The 24,145-nt window shown below is 50.3% G+C and overlaps 1 protein-coding gene across 1 annotated transcript in view; it reads left to right on the top strand.

Annotated features, from left to right (window-relative positions):
* Positions 1 to 24,145, top strand: part of LOC140392263 (uncharacterized) — a 206,242-nt gene that overhangs the window by 71,455 nt on the left and 110,642 nt on the right. The window contains exons 42-53 of the mRNA XM_072477579.1: positions 1,337 to 1,492; positions 5,454 to 5,609; positions 6,331 to 6,486; positions 12,427 to 12,579; positions 13,395 to 13,547; positions 14,128 to 14,286; positions 16,114 to 16,311; positions 17,424 to 17,603; positions 17,766 to 17,924; positions 18,079 to 18,234; positions 18,328 to 18,477; positions 19,690 to 19,842. Coding sequence (XP_072333680.1) covers positions 1,337 to 1,492; positions 5,454 to 5,609; positions 6,331 to 6,486; positions 12,427 to 12,579; positions 13,395 to 13,547; positions 14,128 to 14,286; positions 16,114 to 16,311; positions 17,424 to 17,603; positions 17,766 to 17,924; positions 18,079 to 18,234; positions 18,328 to 18,477; positions 19,690 to 19,842 — 1,929 coding nt within the window. The remainder of the gene's footprint in view (positions 1 to 1,336; positions 1,493 to 5,453; positions 5,610 to 6,330; positions 6,487 to 12,426; positions 12,580 to 13,394; positions 13,548 to 14,127; positions 14,287 to 16,113; positions 16,312 to 17,423; positions 17,604 to 17,765; positions 17,925 to 18,078; positions 18,235 to 18,327; positions 18,478 to 19,689; positions 19,843 to 24,145) is intronic.

Genomic DNA, 24,145 nt, shown 5'->3' on the forward strand with positions numbered 1-24,145 from the left:
GAGGGTGACTTAGAGGGGACAGGGTGAGTGAGAGAAGATGGAGTTTAGCAGGTCAGTGATAGTGTGAGAGTGGAGAGGGTACATGGAAAAGGGGAGATGGAATTTGGGAGAGGGGAGATGACGTGTGAAAGAGGGCAGATGATAGAGGAGAGAGGGCAGGTGAGACAGGGGGGAGTGTCCCTGAGCAAGCAGAGAGAAATCGTGAGAGAGAAGGGAGGACGCATGAGTGAGGGCAGTTGCATGAGAGTCAGTATAAGGGGGAAAATGGTTGCTGTAGAGTGCAGAGAGGATTGTGACAGGGGTGAGAGGGTTGGTAATCTGTGCAATTCTCGATCCAGAGAGGCAGATTACGATCCCAGACCATATCCCAACAGTGACTGTGATACTGGAAAAAAACAATAGTTTATTTTATTTGGTGAGACTGTGAGGAAAGGATACATTGTTGCAGGGACGATTGTACAAAGAAATAGGGGTTTGGTATTTTAAAACAAAACTATATTACTGACAAAATATGAAAATCTTTATCACCACACCCAAAAATAGTTCACAATTACCCCCAAAGCAACACTACTCAACACATTGAAATACAATACCCTTACTTGCTATCTTTATTCCCACTTGAACAACAAGAAAATAGACTATCCCAGCTCTCAATCAACCCTAAGCACCAATTGGCCAGAAGGATGCTTGTTTTCCAGTTATTCTTTGAGAAAGAGATCTCTGGGGTGAACTCTGGTTTAATCCACGCCGGCGGGACAGGCATTTTAGCGGCGGGACTTCGGCCCATTCGGGCCGGAGAATCGCGGGGAGGGGCCCGCCAACCGGCACGGCGCGATTCCCGCCCCCGCCGAATATCCGGTGGTGGAGAATTCGGCAACCGGCGGGGGCGGGATTCACGCCAGCCCCCGGCGATTCTCCGACCCGGTGGGGTTCGGAGAATCTCGCCCCTTGTCTTTCAAACCAATATTCTTTTAAAAACATGACTGCAGCAGTCTAACATTCGAACATACTGTGATGTTGGCTTTTATCCCTTCACCAAATACTTAGCATACAATATATCTGAAATGTATACATTCATCACAGCGAGAATTGCTCAGTTGTTGAGTATATGAATGACTGAGATGGATTGATGTTTGGACTCTGAATGGAGTCAAGTGAAATATAGATCAGGCAGGATTATTGGGGTTAAGCTTTTCCTCCGTTGTGAATCTTATTGAATGGCGGAGCAGATTGGAGGGGCCGAATGGCCTCTTCCTCCTCCTGTTCCTTATGTTGCGACCATTGTCTCTCTCCAGAACCAGTTCAATTTGATTCCCAAATGTTCTTGTGTCTACAGAGGAGGTCTTTGAATGCCCAGCAGAATCGCGACTCACTCCCATTTGTCAGATGAAACTGGGAAATCGATGTTCCAGCGATGATGATTGTGATATTTGGCAGAGATGTTGTGAGGCTGGATGTGGGAACAGATGTGTGATGAACCTCAGCTTTCAAGGTAAGGAATATGGGCTGACCAAACCTCACCTGCCTGTCTCTGTTACCTCGAGATTTACTCTATGTAATCCTATGCTGTCATGTCCTGGGAGTCTTTGATGATGTTAAGACACCCTCGGCTAGTGCACGATCAATTAGAGCACTAGGCCCAATACTGCACTCACAGGCTTTCTGGAGAGAGAGAGCACTCACACAGGCATTCTGGAGAGATAGAGAGAGAGAGGGAGCGAGGGATAGAACTCACAACAGGATTTCTAGAGAGAGAGAGAGAGAGAGAGACAGTCGGCTGTTAGAGTCGAAAAAGTAAACAAGGATCATGCATTGAATTCTGTTCATTGGCTTTTTACACTCTTTGCCCCATTGTACCGTACCTCCCATACTCCCATACCCCCACCATTCGGTATCCTTGTTTTCCACCAATAAGTATTTGATGACATTATCATCCTGAGTTTTTGGGAAGTCTCCTCGTGTGACTTTTGAATTGGTAACAGGTCATGCAGGAATTAGCTAGCCTGAGGCACCTTCATCCAACAGAGGATGTATTAATGGCTGCCACCCCCTCTGTAACAGGCTGGCACCAGCAGCCTGTATTCCTGCCCTGATCACTTAGCTCACTATGAGGCTCCAGCCAGTTTCACAGCAGCCTTGAAAGCTGCACTCGGCCTTTTTACTTTTAAGACAACAGATGGTATCGTACCCATTCATATTTTTACAGAATACTCCTTTTGGCAACGTGATGTTACGACTTCAAAGACGATAGTGTTTCTAGTGCAATGTCTTTTTTGAGCTGAGTGTTACATGGCTGTCACGAGGCCTATGCTTCATGGCAGAGGTCACATGACTATGGCATGTAGTAACACCTCTACACAGTCCATTATGAACAAAACAAATGTCTCTGTCGCTGTGGAGTTTGCACATTCTCTCCGTGCCTGTGTGGGTTTCCTCCGGTGCTTCTGTTTCTTCCGACAGTCCAAAGATGTGCAGGGTAGGAGGATTGGCCACGCTAAATTGCCCCTTAGTGTCTAAAGATTAGTTGGGATAAAGGAGATAAGCCGGCGGAGTAGGCCATCGGTAGGGTGCTCTTTCAGTTGGTCGGATCAGACTCGATGGGCCGAATGGCCTCCTTCGGCACTGTAGGGATTCTATGATTTTATAATACTGGTATAACAAAATTATAATACAAGTTATACTTGCGTTTATATAGTGTGAGTATAATACAAATACATGGCTACAATACAGAGTGAATACACAAGGTAAATGTGTAACAATAGTCACAGTTTATAATGTGACATTCTAAAGCAGTCCCATTATATTTCAGTGAATATAAAGTATTGGATAATAATGATCTAAAGAATTGTACCGTTCCGAACTGCTCACATACTGTTCCAAAGTCTCATTAAAGTAACAGTTTGTTTGTATCCATTATAAGATAGGCAAGCATGCAATGGGCATCTGTGATTCTGTTCCTCCCCACCCCCCCCCATCACACCTTAATGCACAATTATTTCAGTTATTGCAAGTGTTTAGGTATTCCGGATCTGAAGAGACTATCTTACAAGCCGATATCAGGCTCAGCCACCAAAAGAGGGAAATCTGTTTCTCTGTTAAGAGTCCGAGTAGCTCTCACGAAGGGAGGTTACATTTCTTTGTCTCACACAGTTAGACAGGATTTCAGTTACTTTCTAATGCACGATGTTCGGATACGTCTAAACGTATGTTCGGATACTCATGACTAAACACCCTACCTCTGTCAGTCAGGAAACCATGTAATTTAAGACTTCTTAAATGACTGTCTCGAATCTAAGAGAAGGATACATCTAAAGATCTCCAAATACAAATGGTGTCTACGTATTTCTGTGATGTTCAAAATGGAGTCAGTTCTGTTCTGACCAAATCCTTCACGGTTCACATCAGCCTTTCTGGAGAGAGATAGCCGAGTCTTGCCTCCATGCTGTCAAAATCAAAACTGAAACCTTGGGACTCTGAAAAGCATTCCAGTGGGACAGGGTCAAATCACTACCTGTGGCCGGGCAGAGCGCAGACATTTTGTTCAATTCATTGGCCACCAGACAATCAATCAATTAAAACTATACTGTCGCTGTCCTGGGAGTGTTTGATGTGGACTGTGTAGTGGTCGCTTTACTCTGTGTCTAGCCCATGCTGTACTTGTCCTCGGTGTGATTGATGGGACAGTGTAGAGGCTTCTTTATTCTATATCTAGCCCCGTGCTACAACTGTCCTGTACGTGTTTGATGTGGATAGTATAGAGGCATCTTTATTCTGTATTTAACCCTGTAATGTCCCTGTCCTGGGAGTGTTTGCTGGGGACAGTTCAGAGGCAGATTTACATAAGAAGATAAGAACTAGGAACAGGAGTAGGCCATCTGGCCCCTCGAGCCTGCTCCGCCATTCAATGAGATCATGGCTGATCTTTGTGGACTCAGCTCCACTCTCTGGCCCGTACACCATATCCCTGAATCCCTTTTGTTCTCTGGAAAGGTATCTGTCTTTTTCTTAAAAATGTTTAAAGAAGGAGCCTCAACTGCTTCACTGGGCAAGGAAATCCAGAGATTCACAGCCCTTTGGGTGTAGAAGTTCTTCCTAATCTCGGTCCTAAATCTACTTCCCCTTATTTTGAGGCTATGCCCCCTAGTTCTGCTTTCCCCGACCAGTGGAAACAACTTGCCCGCATCTATCCTATCTATTCCCTTCATAATTTTATATGTTTCAATAAGATCCCCCCGCATCCTTCTAAACTCCAATGAGTACAGTCCCAGTCTACTCAACCTCTCGTCATAATCTAATCCCCTCAACTCTGGGATCAACCTAGTGAATCTCCTCTGCACTCCCTCCAGTGCCAATATGTCCTTTCTCGGGTAAGGAGACCAAAACTGAACACAATACTCCAGATGTGGCCTCACCAAAACCTTATACAATTGCAGCATAACCTCCCGAGTCTTGAACTCCATCCCTCTAGCAATGAAAGACAAAACTCGATTAGCCTTCTTAATCACCTGTTGCACCTGCACACCAACTTTTTGCGACTCCTGCACCAGCACACCCAGGTCCCTCTGCACAGCAGCATGTTTTAACATCTTACCGTTTAAATAATGATCCATTCTGCTGTTATTCCTCCCAAAATGGATAGCCTCACACTTGGCAACATTGAATTCCATCTGCCAGACCCTAGCCCATTCACCTAACCTATCCAAATCCTTCTGCAGACTTCCGGTATCCTCTGCACTTTTTGCTTTACATTCTATCTAACCCTGTGCTGTACCTGTCCTTCGATTGTTTGATGGGGACACTGCAGAGAGAACTTTACTCTGTATCTATCTTGTGCCGTACCTGTTATCGGAGTGTATGACGGGGACAGTGTGGAGGGAGCTTTGCCTCTGTATCTAACCTCTTGCAGGACCTGTCTTGGGAATGTTTGATGGGGACAGTGTGGAGGGACATTTGCTCTGAAACTTACTTCATGCTGGAACTGCCCTGCGGGTGTTTGAGAGGGACTTTTCAAAGGGAGCTTTGGGGAATAGGTTTAAGGTACGTGGGACAAGGTTAGAGGAGGTGTACGAGGCAATTTTTTTACACAGAGGGTAGTGGGTGCCTGGAACTCACTGCCGGTGCAGGTGGTGGAAGCAGGGATGATAGTGACATTTAAGGAGCATCTTGACAAATACATGAATAGGATGGGAATAAAGGGATCGGGACCCAGGAAGTGTGGAAGATTTTAGTTTAGACGGGCCAAAGGGCCTGTTCCTGTGCTGTACCTTTCTTTCTTCTTTGTTCTTTGTATCTAACCCCGTGTTGTACCTGTCCTGAGAGTGTTTGTTGGGAACAGTCAAGACGGAGATTTACTCTATCGAACCCCGTGCTGTGGTTGTGGGACATTGAGCATTGAATGGTGTCTGTTGGTCAGGAGTATCAGTGAGTGATGTCAATCTGTGTCTTCCCTACAGGTCACGGAGGGACATGTCCACATTCATCCAGACTGCATTACGTGTGCAAGATGAACTTCACTGCTCCCTGTGAGGATGATGATTCCTGTGGGCACTGGGCATCATGCTGTAAGACGGAGTGTGGGCCGAGATGTGTGCCAGAGTGCCTGGCAAAAAGTAAGTGCGCATGCAAGAGACGGAGAATGGTAACCTGGGTCGTCACATGGAACAAAATTAGTGGGGTATTGGTCAGCCTCAGTGCACTCATTGGAGGCTGCAGTGTCAGCCTAATACCTCCGTGATAGGAGGCTGTGTGGGAGGTGTGTCGGCCCAGTCAATGGAGGGTACGATTGGTTGGCCTTTGTTCAAAGAGGCTGAGGAGCAAAAGCATGGGTCCAATTGAAGTCTGATGTGTTAGAGAGCCCTTTACGTAGTCGAATGGTTCTCTGACTAACATCTAGGCAAATCGGAGTGTGAGTCACATATTCTCGGCTGTGTTGAAAAGGGCTGGGACTGTCAGACCGTGAGCACATTATCCAGGCCCACAATCCCTGCTTGTCATTAATGAGGGCAGAACGGAGGAAATGCTGGGGTACAGGGAAGGGTGTTGGCAGGGTGGGGTAGAACCAACTGGACTGCTCCTGTGGAGGGCTAGAATGAGCTCGATGGGCCAAGTGGCCTCCTGTGCTGGGACCATTCCATGATTCAGACAGAACTGGGCCTTAACCTCATGAGCTAATTGTAGGATCTTGCTGTGCGTGCGTTACCCATAACATCTCCCAGATTGTAACATTGCCACACTTTGAAGAAAAGTGAACCATTGACACAGAGCGTTTTGAAATGTCCCTGATGTGGGGAAAGACATAGGATCAATGTGAATTCCTCCTTTGCTCTTCAGAACCAACGGACCAGTGCCCCACTGAGGACAGACTTTCCATCTTCTGCCAGATGAGTACCGGAGATTCATGTGAAGACAACAAGGATTGTGATGCTTTCCACACTTGTTGTGATGCTGGCTGCGGCAAGAAATGTATCCCCAAGTGTTTCACAGGAGGTGAGAGAATCGTCCCCACCCACTGTACACTGACCCCTGTCCCGTCAACATAGGTTAGAGTATTGAGTGAATTAACCCGGGTTCCTGCTCCTGCTCCCTGTCCAATAATACCTGGCTTAGGGAGGGGTGAATCGTCCCGGGTTCCTGCTCCTGCTCCCTGTCCAATAATACCTGGCTTAGGGAGGGGTGAATCGTCCCGGGTTCCTGCTCCTGATCCCTGTCCAATAACACCTGGGTTAGGGAGGGGGTGAATCATCCCGGGTTCCTGCTCCTGATCCCTGTCCAATAATACCTGGGTTAGGGAGGGGGTGAATCGTCTCGGGTTCCTGCTCCTGATCCCTGTCCAATAACACCTGGGGCAGGAAGGGGGTGAATCTTCCCGGGTTCCTGCTCCTGATCCCTCTCCAGTGACCTCTCAATTAGGGAGGTTGAGTAAATCAGCCTGGGTTTCTGCTCCTGATTCCTGTCCAGAGGCCACTTGGTTATGGAGAGGAGAGAATAATCCCAGTTCCTGATCCCTGTCGAGTGACCCTTGTGTTAGGAAAGGGGTGAATGAGTCCAGGTTCCTGCTGCTGATTCCTGTCCAGTGACACACGGTTCAGGGGGATGGGGGAGTGCCGGGAAGTGGAATGGTGAATCATCCAGGGTTCCTGCTCCTGAATCCTGCCCAGTGTCCCCTGTGTTTGGGCGAGGTGTGAGTCAGCCCATGTCCCTGCACTAATTCCAGTCTAATGATCCCTGGTTTTGGGAGGGGGTGAATCATGCCGGATTCCTGCTCCTGCTCCCTGTCCATTGAGTCTAATGTGTGGTGTCAGATTGAACAATACGTATTTCTGCTTCCCACTGTGATGAATGTATGAAATTAATATATATATGATATGCGCTGATGCAGTAATGATTTCGAGAGTCTGGGGTAGGGTCCATGTATATGTGCTGCAGTGACATGTTTTAAGAGTCCTGAAAACAATAAAGACAGACACTGTGGCTGCAGAATGTGCAATTAAGATGTCATAAAAGTGTGATTTGTTACTTCAGGTCCTGCTTTTTTTCAACAAAGAAAAGACTAAAGGGTTTTTGTTATGATTTCTGGGCCGTAGATAATTTGATATAGTGTATATAAACTTTTCCAATTAAGTCATACAGTTTGAGTGTGATGTACCGTAATTACCACGAGACGAGAATGCTGGAACAATCGAGGCTTTATTGAACAAGATGTTGTGCCTCCTGTAGCTGGAACCAGAATGGCTGCAGCGCAGGAGAGGACACCCTTTTCTATACCGCCTGCTGGGCGGAGCCAGCAGGCAGGGATTTACCGTCGTACCTGTAACATACGGGCAGTCCCGTAAATCATACAATATAACACAACTGGTGGTTACAACATTCACCCCCTGATTAAAAAAAAGAATCTGGCGGGGGTGGCAGAAACATTACAAATTAAGTCTGTCGGGGGCTTTGGCTTTCCGCCGCGATCGCCCCAGTCCTGGTGGTGATGTGGGCGCCGACCTGGTCACCTGCGACTCTGGGAGCGTGTTGTCCTCGTCTTCGTCACCCCTGAGTGGATCCAGTTGGAGGACGGATCCTGCTGGGGTGGGGGCTGCGGTGACCGGGGGGGGGAGGAGCGGTGTCAGGTCAGGGGTCGTGGGTGGGGACCCAGCTGGTGCCAGGTCTCGGAGGGAGACTGTGTCTTGGCACCCGTCGGGGTGTGCCACGTAGGCGTACTGCGCGCTTGCATGTTGGAGGTGGACTTTCTTGACCAGAGGGTCCGCTTTATGGCTCCGCACATGCTTCCAGAGGAGGACGGGTCCAGGAACTGTCAGCCATGTTGGGAGCGAGACCCCAGAGGTGGACTTCCTGGGGAAGGCAAACGCCCGTTCATGAGGGGTCTCATTAGTCACGGTGCAGAGGAGCGATCGGATGGAGTGGAGTGCGTCGGGGAAGACCTCCTGCCAGCGGGAGACCGGGAGATTTTGAGACCGCAGGGCCAGCAGGACGGCCTTCCAGACCGTCCCGTTCTCCCGCTCCACCTGCCCGTTTCCCCGGGGGTTGTAGCTGGTCGTCCTGCTCGAGGCGATGCACTTGCTGAGCAGGAACTGACGCAGCTCATCGCTCATGAAAGGGGACCCTCGATCGCTGTGGATGTAGGTGGGGAAACCGAACAGAGTGAAGATGCTGTGCAGGGCTTTAATTACCATGGCAGAAGTCATGTCGGGGCATGAGATGGCGAAGGGGAACCGTGAGTACTCATCAATAACGTTGAGGAAGTACACGTTGCGGTCGGTGGAGGGGAGGGGCCCTTTCAAGTCCTTGCTGAGGCATTCAAAGGGGCGGGAGGCGTTCACCAGGTGTGCTGTATCCGGCCGGTAGAAGTGCGCTTGCACTCTGCGCAGACGTGGCAGTCTCTGGTGACGGTCCTGACCATCTCAATGGAGTAGGGCAGGTTGCGGACCTTGACAGAATGGAAGAACCGAGTGACGCCCGGGTGGCAGAGGTCATAGTGGAGAGCCCGGAGTCGGTCCACCTGTGCTCTGGCACATGTATCGTGGGATAGGGCATCAGGGGGCTCATTGAGTTTCCCCAAAGGGATACAAGATCTCATAGTTATAGGTGGAGAGCACGATTCTCCACCTCAAGATCTTGTCATTTATGATCTTGCCCCGCTGTGTATTATTAAACATGAAAGCAACTGACCGTTGGTCAGTGAGGAGAGTGAATCTCCTGCCGGCCAGGTAATGCCTCCAACGCTGCACAGCTTCCACTGGCTTGGGCCTCCTTCTCGACAGAGGAGTGCCGAATTTCGGAGGCATGGAGTGTGCGGGGAAAGAAAGCCACGGGCCTGCCTGCCTGGTTGAGGGTGGCGGCCAGAGCCACGTCCGATGCTTCGTGCTCCACTTGGAAAAGGGAGGGACTCGTCGGCCATGTGCATCGTGGCCTTGGCGATGTCCGCCTTGATGTGGTTGAAGGCCTGGCGGGCCCTAGCCGTCAGGGGAAAAACAGTGGACGTGATGAGTGGGCGGGCCTTGTCCGCATAATTAGGGACCCACTGGGCGTAATATGAGAAAAACCCCAGGCAACGTTTCAGGGCCTTGGGGCAATGGGGGTGAGGGAGTTCCAGGAGGGGGCGCATGAGGTCGGGGTCAGGCCCTAGGACTCCAGTTTCCACCACATAGCCGAGGATGGTGAAGCGGTTGGTGCGGAACACGCATTTCTCCTTATTGTAGGTGAGGTTAAGCAGTTTGGAGGTTTGCGTCGTGGTCCTGCTGATCGTGGCCGCAGATGGTGACGTTATCTAGGTACGGGGAGGTGGCCCGCACCCCATACTGGTCAACCACTCGGTCTATCTCTCGCTGGAAGACCGAGACCCCATTGGTGACGCCGAAGGGTACCCTAAGGAAGTGATAGAGGTGGCCATCTGCTTCAGATGCAGTGTATTGGCGGATGGGGAGCTGGTGGTAGGCGGACTTCAAGTCTACTGTGGAAAGACTCGATACTGCGCCATCTGATTGACCATGTCAGATATCCGTGGGAGGGGGTACGCGTCGAGCTGCGTGTACCGATTGATGGTCTGACTGTAGTCAATGACCATCCTGTGCTTCTCCCGAGTCTTCACTATCACTACTTGAGCTCTCCAGGGCTGTTGCTGGCCTTAATGATCCCCTCTCGCAGAAGCCGTTGGACCTCAGACCTGATGAAGGTCCTGTCCTGGGCACTGTACCGTTGGCTCCTAGTGACGATGGATTTGCAGTCCGGAGTGAGGTTTGCAAACAGGAAATGTGGATCGACCGTAAGGGTCATGAGGCCGCAGACGGTGAGGGGGGGCAGGGGTCCGCCGAATTTCAAAGTGAGGCTTTGGAGATGGCCCTGAAAATCCAGGCCGAGCAACAGGGCAGCGTAGAGGTGGGGGAGGACGTAGAGCCGGAAGTTGCTGAACTCTACGCCCTGGACGGAGAGGGTCGCGATATAGTACCCCTGGATTTCAACGGAATGGGATCCGGAGGCCAGGGAGATTTTCTGGGTGATGGGGTGCACCGGGAGGGAGCAGCGCCTTACCGTAGTGGGGTGGATGAAACTCTCTGTGCTCCCAGAGTCAAAGAGGCAGGTCGTCTCGTGCCCGTTGATCTTCACCGTTGTCGTAGCAGTCGCGAGGTTGCGGGGCCGACACTGATCCAGGGTGATGGAGGCGGGCTGCGGAAGATGCTTGGAGGTCCCGGGGTGATTGGCAGAGGCAGTAGGCGGTGAACAGCCAGACGAGCAGGGGTCCTGCGCGGTCCAAATTGGCGCCGAAATGGCAGCGCCCATGGGGCGCACATGGTGGGCGGCATCAAAGATGGCGGCGTCCACGGGCCGCCCGTGGTTTGCGGTGGGGAAGATGGCGGTGCCCACGGGTCGCACGTGGCCTGCGGAGGGGAAGATGGCCGCGCCCCTGGGCCGCATGTGGGGAGTGTAGAAATGCCGGGCCTGGAAAAGGCGGCGACCGACCAGGCCTGGCAAACGGAAACAAAGTGCCCTTTCTTCCCACACCCGTTGCAGGTCGCGCTCCGCGCCGGGCAGCGCTGTCTGGGGTGCTTGCTTTGTCCACCAAAGTAACACGGGTCCTCCAGAGTTGGCTGGGTGCCGCGAGGCGCAAGCTTGTGGTGAGCTGGAGTCGGCAGCTGGTGTGTCTCACGAGGGTGTCGCGCTGTTGGGGGTGTAGGACTGCAGGTTACGGGTGGCCACTTCTAATGAATTAGCAAGCTGCCTAGTCCCCGCAAGATCGAGCCCTTCCAATAGTTGCTGGCGGACGTACGTAGACATCATGCCCGTGACGTGCGTCTCTAATTAAACGTTTGGTGTGTTGGACTGCTGAAACTGCCCGGCAGTCACTGTTCCTACCGAGGATCTGTAGGGCCCATAAGAAATCGTCCAGAGTCACCCCGGGGAGTCGCTGTCTCGTGGCCAGGAGGTGCCTGGCGTACACTTGATTCACCGGTTTAACGTAATGTCCCTTCAGGATCGTCATCGCTTCGGAGTAGGTGGGCGCATCCCGGATGAGGGGAAAAATGTCAGGGCTTAATTGAGGGATACAAGATGATCAGAGGATTGGATAGGGTGGACAGTGAGAGCCTTCTTCCTCGGATGGTGATGTCTAGCACGAGAGTAGTAAGGGCGTGGAATGCCCTGCCTGCAACAGTAGTGGACTCGCCAACTCTAAGGGCATTCAAATGGTCATTGGATAGACATATGGACGATAAGGGAATAGTGTAGATGGGCTTTAGAGTGGTTTCACAGGTCGGAGCAACATCGAGGACCGAAGGGCCTGTAATGTTTTATTTTCACCCGTGAGTAGAGGATTTGGAGCTTCTGCGAGTCCGAGGGTTCTTCAGTGGTTTGCTCAGACATAGCCTTCGAAGCAGGCTAGCCAATGGTCGAAGGTGGACGTGACATTGGCTGCGTGACGGGTCAGCTGCAGCCGATCAGGTTTGATGTGGAAATCCATCTTTTAAAATCTCGTTCAATAAATTGATGTACCGTCAATTAACACGAGACGAGAATGGTGGAACAATCGAGGCTTTATTGAACAAGGTGTTGTGCCTCCTGCAGCTGGATCCAGAATGGCTGCAGCGCAGGAAAGCACACCCTTTTATACGGAATCACTCCTGGAGCGAAATATCTTTCCTTTACGTGTTACAAATTTTTAAAAAACAAATTGGGATTTCTGTCTGGTATCCGAGAAAACGTCGGGGTCTGGTCCGGTGTTTGTAATACCACAATCAGATATTTTGTGTGACTGTTAGTCTGCCCTCTGGAGATCAGAGTGACCAAAGCTCTGGCACAGACAGTGTGTTAAGTTCACTGGGGAGGGGAGCCACAGAGCAGGATCTAGTTCCCAGTGCTCTTGGCGTTGGGAGGGTCCCACACTCATGTGATGACTGTGGTGTGATTCTGTCTCCTCTTATCTTTCAGTGAATGGAACGTGCCCAGTCTCCAGGAGACTCACAATGATGTGTGACATGACACTAGGGAATGATTGCAGCAACAACACCCAATGTGACATCTGGCAGATGTGCTGCAAAACCAGCTGTGGGGCGAAATGTGTCCCAACATTCATCAACAAATGTGAGCATCAGTTACAGAGCAGCAGACACGCTCTCATGGGAGAATCCCACACAGACTGAGCAGGAAGGGCCAAGATTGAATGTGACAGTGAACATGGAGCACTGTAGCATTGTGGATAGCACAATTGCTTCACAGCTCCAGGGTCCCAGGTTCGATTCCAGCTTGGGTCACTGTCTGTGCGGAGTCTGCACATCCTCCCCGTGTGTGCGTGGGTTTCCTACGGGTGCTCCGGTTTCTTCCCACAGTCTAAAGATGTGCAGGTTAGGTGGATTGGCTTTGATAAATTGCCCTTAGTGTCCAAAATTGCCCTTAGTATTGGGTGGGGTTACTGGGTTATGGGGATAGGGTGGAGGTGTTGACCTTAGGTAGGGTGCTCTTACCAAGAGCCGGTGCAGACGCGATGGGCCGAATGGCCTCCTTCTGCACTGTAAATTCTATGATAATCTATGATAATGGAGCTCCACTGTATATCAAAACCCGTTGTGTTCCAGCCCGGGGAGTGTTTGATGGGAACTGTGCAGATGGAGCTTTACTCATATGTAACATTGTGATGTTCCTGACCTGGGACTGTAAGTTTGGGAAGAGTGCAGAGGGAGCTTTGCACAGTATCTAACCCCGTGCTGTACCTGTCCTGGGAATGTTTGACGGGGACAGTGTAGAGGGAGCTTTACTCTGTGTCTAACCCCTTGCCGCACATCTCGTGGGAGGGTATGATGGGGGCACTGTTCACCTTAATTTACTCTGTAATTGAGGTTTGGAGATTTTTATGAGATGTCCTCTGACATTTGACTGATTTAGATTTTTACGTTATTTAGTTTTGCCAAAGAAATGTCCAGAAGTTTCCAAAGTGTTGTCTCTCTGCAAGAAAAACGTGACTCAGTCTTGTGAGGATGATGATGATTGTCGCGCTTATCAACAGTGTTGTGACATTGGATGTGGCAAGAAATGTCTCTACTCATTCACACAAGGTGAGCCCGGGTCTGAGAGAGTGACTGTGACAATAAACTGGGGGAAATAGGCAACAACCACATGGAGATAGATTCCGATAGACCCAAGACTGGTAGGGAGGAGTCCATTGGTCCCTAGACTGCAGAGGACAGACACTGATGGACACGAGACTGCAGAGGACAGACTGATAAACCCCAGTAGAGGGCAGAGGCACCTATTTCCATTGAACCCCTACAGTGCAGAAGGAGGCCATTCGGCCCATCGTGTTTGCAATGACTCTCCGAAAGAGCACTGTACATAAGCCCACACCCCACAGTCACCCAAAGCCAGAATCGATCCCAGCACCCTGGCAATGTGAGGCAGCAGTGCTAACCTCTGTTCCACTGTGCTGCCTCAGGCGTGACTATGAATGGCTTCACAGTTCAGTATGAAAGACGCTAGACTCATGACCCAGGGTGCCGGGGAAACTGGGACCATGAATCCAATGCCTATCAGAAACTCCGAAGCACTGAAAACACTGAGAGAATTCCCATGGGGAAACCTGCCCCACTAGTCCCTCCTGTGCAAACTGACCCTTGTACCCAATTGCTGTCCTTGTAGGTGACAAACCGGGAGAATGCTTCAGCCCCAGTCAACTGAGCTATGTGTGTAATTCGACCATGGGGAAGGCGTGTCGCAGTGAGAGTGACTGCGGCAAATTTCAGACGTGCTGCTTTACTCCTTGTGGGACCAGGTGTGTCTACAGCTTTTTCAGAGGAGGTGAGTCACGTGGCTGAGCTTCACTCCATGGTCTAACCGGTACTTTTTGTAGCCTGCCAGTGTTTGATGGGTTAGTGCAGAGGGAGCTTTTCTCTGTATCTAATGCCGTGCTGTACCTGTCCTGTGTGTGTTTGATGAGGACAGTTTAGAGGGAGCTTTGCTCTGTATCTAACCCCGTGCTGTACCCGTCCTGTGTGTGTTTGATGAGGACAGTTTAGAGGGAGCTTTACTCTGTATCTAACCCCGTGATGTACCTGTCCTGGGGATGTTTGATGAGGACAGTTTAGAGGGAGCTTTACTCTGTATCTAACCCCGTGATGTACCTGTCCTGGGAGTGTTTGATGGGGACAGTGTAGAGGGCGCTTTACTCTGTATCTAACCCCGTGATGAACCTGTCCTGGGAGTGTTTGATGGTGACAGTGTTGAGGGAACTTTACTCTGTGCACGATCTAATGGAAAAGTTTCAAAGTGTTTTTGTGTTGTGGGTTTTGCTGGCAATTCTGCCTTTGAATTTCTCCTATCTAAACACAGTTAATCACTTTTTTGGGGCCTGGGGTGTTTCCTACGGGTTTAGCCCACAAGTAGAATTATTTTCATCACTGTGGAGTTGAACCCACTGGTCAGACTGGCTCCTCCGAGATCGGGCCACCATTTTGAAATGTGCTTCGGTCCCGAGGTGGGATTGTGGGTTCCCCACCCATAGGGAATGCCACCTACTCAAACATTTGCATTGCATCCCCCCACTCCCCGAGTAATGGCATCCTGCTACGGGGTCACTGTGGGGCCCACTTTCTCAGGTCTTCCCGCGAACCTTTCCAGCTCCCCTTCCAGACCCCCACCCGTCACCCAACCCATCTTTCAGAGGCTACTTCATGCCCACCCTGCACAACCCCGTGCCCACACTTCACACACCCCCTCAACTCTCCCTCATGCGCACAGCCTCTGTCAGTCCCTGACCATTGGCAGTGCCAACCTGGCACTCTGGCACTGCCACCCTAGTACCATGGGCATGCCCCTACCGGCTTGGTGGTGCCACCCAGACATCTTGGCAATGCCTGTGTGGCAGTTCCAATGTGCAAGCCTGGCAGTGCCAAGGTGAGAACATTCCAGCGGCAGGGCCAAGGTCCACGCTGCCTATTCCCTGACCACCCAGGGGCCTCCAATGGGCCGGGGAACCGCCCCCCCCCTCCCCCAGCTGCTGTGACGCCTGGTCCACGAATCAGCACCTGTGTGACAGCAGCTGGGGAACCAATTAGATGATGGGAGGCTGTTAGATAGGGTGCTCTTCCCGTTAATGGGATGGAGATTGGCCCTAACTGGTAATTATTGGTTTCTCGGAGCCTGATCGGCACCTGGCACAGTTCCCGATTGCGGACCCCCCCACAATCTACCCGGCTCGCTTGGATTTGTGCCGGGCGTGATACGGCCGTTACATCGTGCCCTCTGTATCTGAACCCGTTGTATCTCGAACCTGAGAGTGCTTGATTGGGACAGGGAAGGGGAAGCTTCACTCAGCATCTAAACCCAGTACGATACTTTTCCTGGGAGTGTTTGATGGGGACAGAGTAGAGGGAGTTTTACTCTCTATCTACTCCCGCGCTGTACCTATCCTGGGAGTGTTTGATGGAGACAGTGTAGAGAGAACTTTTCTTTGTATCTAAACCCCATGGCGATACCTGTTTGACGGGGACAGTGTAGAGGGAGTTTTCCTCTTTATCAAACCCTATGCTGTCCCTGTCCTGGGAGTGTCTGATGCGACTGTGCAGAGGGAGCTTTACTCTGTGTCTCGGTGATGCTGGATTGTGCATGTCTCTCTCTCCCACATAGATGATGGGCAATGTCCTCGTCCAGAGTATCTGGCCCGCGTGTGTAACAGCACCTTCGGGAAGGTGTGTGAGTCGGATGGAGATTGCAATGGTTCCCAAAGTTGCTGTGATGCTGGCTGTCAGAAACGATGTGTCCCATCATCCTTTGGGAAATCCAATTGGGGAGGTTCCTGGTCCAAAACGAACAGATCATCAACAGGTCTGTACAAGTCTGCAGTGGGTCGCATCTGTATCTTTGTCTCTCACGATATCTCTCAACATCTATCCCTCTCTTTCTACGTCTGCCTCTGTCTCTCTCTCTGTTTATAATTCTCTCCGTCTCGGTCCATCTGTCTTTGTGTCTCTCTTTCTATCACTTTTTCGCTCTTTGTCAGTCTCTATCTGTCGCTCTGCCTCTTCCCTGTCCCTCTCTCTCTTCTCTCCCTCACCATCGTTCTCTCTTTCAATCCATTAGATTCTCTTTCTGATCCAGTCTCTGTCTCTCTCTCTCTCTCTCTCTCTCTCTCTCTCTCTCTCTCTCTCCAACCATCACTTTCTATTTTTGGTCCTGTCTCTCTTTCTGTCTCTCTCACACCGCCTCTCTCACTCTCCCTCTCACTCTCTCTATCCCTCTCTCTGTCTCTGCATTTCCCATTCTCTGTCCCACTTTCTTGCTGTGCCGTTCTTCTCTCTCTGTCTCTCAGTTCCTGTCTCTCTCTCTCTGTTTCTCTCCCTCTGTCTCTCCCTCTCTGTCTCTCTCTCTCCTTGTCAATCTGTCTCTCTCTCTCTCTCTCCCTCCTTGTCTCATTCTCCCTGTCTCTCCCATCCTGTCTGTCTTTCTCTTCCTGTGTCGTTCTACCCTGTGTATCTCTCCCTGTCTCTATTTCTTTGTCTGTTTTCCTCTCTCTGTCTCCCTCCCTCTCTGTCTCGCTCTCCGACTCGCTCTTTGTCTCTCTCTCTCCTTGTCTCTCTTCGTCTCTCTCCATCTCTCTTTCTGGCTCTCTGTCGCTCACTCTCCTTCTTTCTCTCCGGACCTCTCTTTGCCTCTCTCACACCATCTCTCCCCCTATCATTCTCTCTTTCTGTCCCACACTCTATCTCTCTATCTGCCTCTCTCTTTCTTTGTACTATCTCTGCCTCTTTCCCTTCTTCTCTCTCTCTCTTTCTCTCTCTGTCTTTCTCTCTCTCTCACCCTCTCTGACTCTCTGTCCCTCTCTCTATGTCTCTGTCTAACTCTTTGTCTCTCTCGCTTTGTCTCTCTATCCGTCGCTCTCTCTATGTCTGTCCCCATCTCAGCTGTCTCCAGCCTTAACCAATCTTATGGTTTCTTAGATTGGACTGCCAAGAAGTGTCCTGATGCATCCAGTCTGGATCGTGTGTGCAGGATGAACCACAGTCAGCCCTGTCAGGATGAGGAGGATTGTGGCAAGTGGATGCAGTGTTGCAAGACTCCCTGTGGCAGCAGATGTGTCCACTCCTTCATGGGACAGCAGCACAGTCCGAAATTCTCAGGTAAGAGCACATGGCCAACCGGACGCAGCAAAGTATCAACTGCGTCTCAACAAAGATGAATGAAAAGACAGTCCCAGCTGACTGGGGCTGATAATGCAGAATGCTGATGTACTGAGATCCTCGCTCCCACCCAATTCTCATTTTTGTCTCTCCTTTCTCCAGATCTGACAGCAGGGGACTGTCCTGCCCCACACCGCCTGTCCACAATGTGTGAGCTGAGGTATGGGGAGCTGTGTGAAGATGACGACGATTGTTTTGCCTGGCAGACCTGCTGTAACACCACCTGTGGCAGACGGTGTGTCCATGTTTTCCACGGCAAGGGTAAGTAACCGATCGAGACATTCGCTCCCCTCCTAGATAATGCTCCATAGAGATGGAGGTCACGAGGGGCCCGGGAGAGCCAGTGGGGTGAGTGGGAAGCGACGTCCAGATTAGACACATCAAACTGAGCCATGTATCACTGTCCACTCTACAGGTGGTGACCGGAGATGCCCAGAATCTTCTCGACTGACTCACATCTGCACAATGAGCTTCAACACCCAGTGTCACAATGACAGCGACTGTGATGGTTGGCAGACTTGCTGCAATTCCAGCTGTGGAAACAGATGTGTCCCCAAGTTCCTGACCAGATGTAAGAAATCACTCAGCTTTCCTCTGTATTTACCCACACGCTGTCACTGTCCCGTCAGTCTTTGATGGAGTGTTTGATATTTGTGTCTTCCAGCTATCCAGTGTCCTGCTTCCAGCCGATTGGACAACTTCTGTGAACTGAAGCTCGGAGATGTGTGTGAGAGTGACGCTGACTGCTTGGCCTGGTCCTCGTGCTGTGATGCCGAGTGTGGAAAGAGATGTGTTCCTCGCTTCTTCATGTCCCGTGAGTGGTTCGAAGGGTTTGAGGTGATCAGAGTCTGTTCATGGCGCTCTGAGTTCATCACAAGCTGGGAATGGAGTGTGCGAGTGTGCAAGTGGGAGTGTGCGTGTGTAGGAGTGTGCGTGTGTAGGAGTGTACGTGTGTAGGAGTGTGCATGTGTAGGAGTGTGCATGTGTAGGAGTGTGCAGAATTAACACTGAAATAATTCTTAAATAAAAGAAAATCTTTAACTTACTATGTAAACCTGCCACAAACTTCAATTGAGCAACCTAATCCAGATCAAATGCCACTTACAAATAAAGTTAACAAAACAGGTTACTTGCTTATCTGTGCAGACTTTTAAAGAGAGAGAGAAAGACCCTTTTCAGGAACAACCAAAAAATCCTTCTGTCTTCTCAGACTCAAATCCCATGACAAACCGCTGTTCCACTTAAAATATTATCGCAGACTTCAAACTCCAGTCAGATCTGGCTCCTCCAATTAATAACATTATCCGTAATCCATTAAGATGACCCAGTACCAGACTAGTTGGACTAAATACTGTCCCTCAAATTATCTGTATCCCATGGAACCAGCCAAAATATAAACACCATTCTATTAGACTTATCTGTGACCAACAAAGTGGTTTGAATAAATGATTCCCTCGCCTTATAATTTCTTAGTTACAGTTTTAGGAGACACACTGCTTGTAATTTAAACCAGTGTTCTTAATAATATTACTGCAAAAGACAGAAAATACAATGTATAGAAACATTTCTACATTCATCAGACTGGCGATGGAACCTGTTGCCGAGCTGTTTCACCCCTGACTCCAATTAAAGATGTGTGACTTCATTCATCATTAATGGGTTCCTGAAGGAAACCACTTTGTTTGGATTCTCCTGAGGGATCTCTCCATAATGGGTGACCTGAGCTCGACCATCGATTACAGACAATCTCTGTAATTCCTCATTTATGGAGGTCTCCAGAGAAGGAGGGTGGGATTCTCCGCCGGCGTGATTCTCCGATTTGCCGGTGCCCGGGGGTTTCCCGACGGCGTGGGGCTGCCCCACAATGGGAAACCCCGTTGACTGGGCGGCGTAACGGAGAATCCTGCGGGCGGGTCGAGGATGAAAAGTGGCGTGTCGGGGCGGACAATCCAGCCCATTGTGACTCCACTCGGGCAGATCTGGCAAGTGAGGTTTTCCTGACTGATCACCGATTTCTGTGTTCCAGGGGATGATACCTGTCCAGCGCCCCACCGTCTCACCCCAATGTGTGATCTGAAACTCGGAGACCAGTGCAGTGGAGATGATGATTGCGACGCTTGGCAGACCTGTTGTGACACCAAATGTGGGAAAATCTGTATTACCAGCTTCATGGATGATGGTAAGCAAGGAAACGGCAGCGCAAGGGGATAAGGAAGAAAGTGAACGAGGAAGAGAGACGGAGAGATAGGTTGAGCAGAATGAGAGAAATTGACACTAAGCAAACAAGAGAGAGTTCCAGTGACAGAGAGAGAGAGAGCGAGACACACTGACAAAGAGGAGAGAGAAACAGAAAATGTGAGGGTGAGACACAAGAATGCTGTGATCAAGACAAAATGAGACGTACTGATGAATAGAGTGTGAAACAGTGCAGCATTCCTTCGGTATGGTGCTCTGACTGTGTGATACACTCTCAGTATTGATCCTCAGACAGTGCAGTATTCCCTCAGTACTCTCTTTTGCTGTGTGTATCTCCCTCCACCTTTTTTTTTTAAATAATATTTTATTGAAAATTTTTGGTCGACCAACACAGTACATTGTGCATCCTTTACACAACATTGTAACAATACCGATAATAATGACCTTTTTTAAATTTAAACAAAAACAACAACAAATAAATAAATATTAAATAACAAAAAATAAAAACTAGCCCTAATTGGCAACTGCCTTGTCTCAGGCCACCCCCCCCCCCCATCCCCCCCCCATCCCCCCCATCCCTCCCACCCCCCCCCAAGTCCTGGGCCGCTGCTGCTGCCTTCTTTGTTCTCCCCTATCTATCTTTCCGCAAGATATTCGACGAACGGTTGCCACCGCCTAGTAAACCCTTGAGCCGACCCCCTTAGGACGAACTTAATCCGCTCTAACTTTATGAACCCCGCCATATCATTTATCCAGGTCTCCACCCCCGGGGGCTTGGCTTCTTTCCACATTAGCAATATTCTGCGCTGGGCTACTAGGGACGCAAAGGCCAAAACATCGGCCTCTTTCGCCTCCTGCACTCCCGGCTCTTGTGCAACCCCAAATATAGCCAACCCCCAGCTTGGTTCGACCCGGACTCCTACTACTTTCGAAAGCACTTTGTCACCCCCATCCAAAACCCCTGTAGTGCCGGGCATGACCAAAACATATGGGTATGATTCACTGGGCTTCTCGAGCACCTCGCACACCTATCCTCCACCCCAAAAAATTTACTGAGCCGTGTTCCAGTCATATGTGCCCTGTGTAATACCTTAAACTGAATCAGGCTTAGCCTGGCGCACGAGGACGACGAGTTTACCCTGTTTAGGGCATCTGCCCACATCCCCTCCTCAATCTCCTCCCCTAGCTCTTCTTCCCATTTCCCTTTTAGTTCGTCCATCATAGTCTCCCCTTCGTCTCTCATTTCCCTATATATATCCGACACCTTACCGTCCCCCACCCATTTCTTTGAGATGACTCTGTCCTGCACCTCTTGTGTCGGGAGCTGCGGGAATTCCCTCACCTGCTGCCTCGCAAAAGCCCTCAATTGCATGTACCTGAATGCATTCCCTTGGGGCAACCCATATTTCTCGGTCAGCGCTCCCAGACTCGCAAACTTCCCATCCACAAATAGATCTTTCAATTGCGTTATACCTGCTCTTTGCCACATTCCATATCCCCCATCCATTCCCCCCGGGGCAAACCTATGGTTGTTTCTTATCGGGGACCCCCCCAGTGCTCCGGTCTTTCCCCTATGTCGTCTCCACTGTCCCCAAATCTTCAGTGTAGCTACCGCCACCGGACTCGTGGTATAGTTCCTTGGTGAGAACGGCAATGGGGCTGTCACCATAGCCTGCAGGCTGGTCCCCCTACAGGACGCCCTCTCTAATCTCTTCCACGCCGCTCCTTCCTCCTCTCCCATCCACTTACTCACCATTGAAATATTAGCGGCCCAATAATACTCACTTAGGCTCGGTAGTGCCAGCCCCCCCCTATCCCTACTACGCTGTAAGAATCCCTTCCTCACTCTCGGAGTCTTCCCGGCCCAAACAAAACCCATGATACTCTTTTCTATCCTTTTGAAAAAAGCCTTCGTGATCACCACCGGGAGACACTGAAACACAAAAAGGAATCTCGGGAAGACCACCATCTTAACTGCCTGCACCCTCCCTGCCATTGACAATGCTACCATATCCCATCTCTTGAAATCTTCCTCCATCTGTTCCACCAACCGCGTCAAATTTAGCCTGTGCAATGTGCCCCAATTCTTAGCTATCTGGATCCCCAGGTAACGAAAGTCTCTTGTTACCTTTCTCAACGGTAGGTCTTCTATTTCTCTACTCTGCTCCCCTGGATGCACCACAAACAGCTCACTCTTTCCCATGTTCAATTTATACCCTGAAAAATCCCCAAACTCCCCAAGTATCCGCATTATTTCTGGCATCCCCTCCGCTGGATCCGCCACATATAGTAGCAGATCATCCGCATATAAAGATACCCGGTGTTCTTCTCCTCCCCTAAGTATTCCCCTCCATCCCTTGGAACCTCTCAGTGCTATCGCCAGGGGCTCAATCGCCAGTGCAAACAGTAATGGGGACAGAGGACATCCCTGCCTTGTCCCTCTATGGAGCCGAAAATATGCTGATCCCCGTCCATTCGTGACCACACTCGCCACTGGGGCCCTATACAATAGCTGCACCCATCTAACATACCCCTCTCCGAACCCAAATCTCCTCAACACCTCCCACAGATAATCCCACTCCACTCTATCAAATGCTTTCTCGGCATCCATCGCCACTACTATTTCCGTTTCACCCTCTGGTGGGGCCATCATCATTACCCCTAACAACCTCCGTATGTTCGTGTTCAGCTGTCTCCCCTTCACAAACCCAGTTTGGTCCTCATGAACCACCCCCGGGACACATTCCTCTATTCTCATTGCCATTACCTTGGCCAAGACCTTGGCATCTACATTGAGGAGGGAGATTGGTCTGTAGGACCCGCATTGTAGCGGATCCTTTTCCTTCTTTAAAAGAAGCGATATCGTTGCTTCTGACATAGTCGGGGGCAGTTGTCCCCTTTCCTTTGCCTCGTTGAAGGTCCTCGTCAGTAGCGGGGCGAGCAAGTCCAAATATTTTCTGTAAAATTCAACTGGGAATCCGTCCGGTCCCGGGGCCTTTCCCGTCTGCATGTTCCTAATTCCTTTCACCACTTCTTCTACCGTGATCTGTGCTCCCAATCCCATCCTTTCCTGCTCTTCCACCTTGGGAATTTCCAGCCGATCCAAAAACTCCATCATTCTCTCCCTCCCATCCGGGGGTTGAGCTTCATACAATTTTTTATAAAATGTCTTAAACACTTCATTCACTCTCTCCGCTCCCCGCTCCGTCTCTCCATCTTCGTCTCTCACCCCTCCTATTTCCCTCGCTGCTCCCCTTTTCCTCAATTGGTGTGCCAGCAATCTGCTCGCCTTCTCTCCATATTCATACTGTACACCCTGCGCCTTCCTCCATTGTGCCTCTGCAGTGCCTGTGGTCAGCAAGTCAAATTCCACATGCAGCCTTTGCCTTTCCCTATACAGTCCCTCCTCCGGTGCTTCCGCATACTGTCTGTCCACCCTCAAAAGTTCTTGCAACAACCGCTCCCGTTCCTTACTCTCCTGCTTCCCTTTATGTGTCCTTATTGATATCAGCTCCCCCCTAACCACCGCCTTCAACGCCTCCCAGACCACTCCCACCTGAACCTCCCCATTGTCATTGAGTTCCAAGTACTTTTCAATGCATCCCCTCACCCTTAAGCACACCCCCTCATCCGCCATTAGTCCCATATCCATTCTCCAGGGTGGACGCCCTCTTGTTTCCTCCCCTATCTCCAAGTCTACCCAGTGTGGGGCATGATCCGAAATGGCTATAGCCGTATATTCCGTTCCCCTCACCCTCGGGATCAATGCCCTACCCAACACAAAAAAGTCTATGCGTGAATAGACTTTATGAACATAGGAGAAAAACGAGAACTCCTTACTCCTAGGTCTACTGAATCTCCACGGGTCCACCCCTCCCATCTGCTCCATAAAATCCTTAAGCACCTTGGCTGCTGCCGGCCTCCTACCAGTCCTGGACTTCGACCTATCCAGCCTTGGTTCCAACACCGTGTTAAAGTCTCCCCCCATTATCAGCTTTCCGGTCTCTAGGTCTGGGATGCGTCCTAGCATTCGCCTCATAAAATTGGCATCGTCCCAATTCGGGGCATACACGTTTACCAACACCACCATCTCTCCCTGTAATTTGCCACTCACCATCACGTATCTGCCCCCGTTATCCGCCACTATAGTCTTTGCCTCGAACATTACCCGCTTCCCCACTAATATAGCCACCCCCCTGTTTTTCGCATCCAGCCCCGAATGGAACACCTGCCCTACCCATCCTTTGCGCAACCTAACCTGATCTATCAGTTTCAGGTGCGTTTCC

This window comes from Scyliorhinus torazame, chromosome 16, assembly GCF_047496885.1.
Source record: "Scyliorhinus torazame isolate Kashiwa2021f chromosome 16, sScyTor2.1, whole genome shotgun sequence".
In the NCBI taxonomy this organism is placed as follows: domain Eukaryota; kingdom Metazoa; phylum Chordata; class Chondrichthyes; order Carcharhiniformes; family Scyliorhinidae; genus Scyliorhinus; species Scyliorhinus torazame.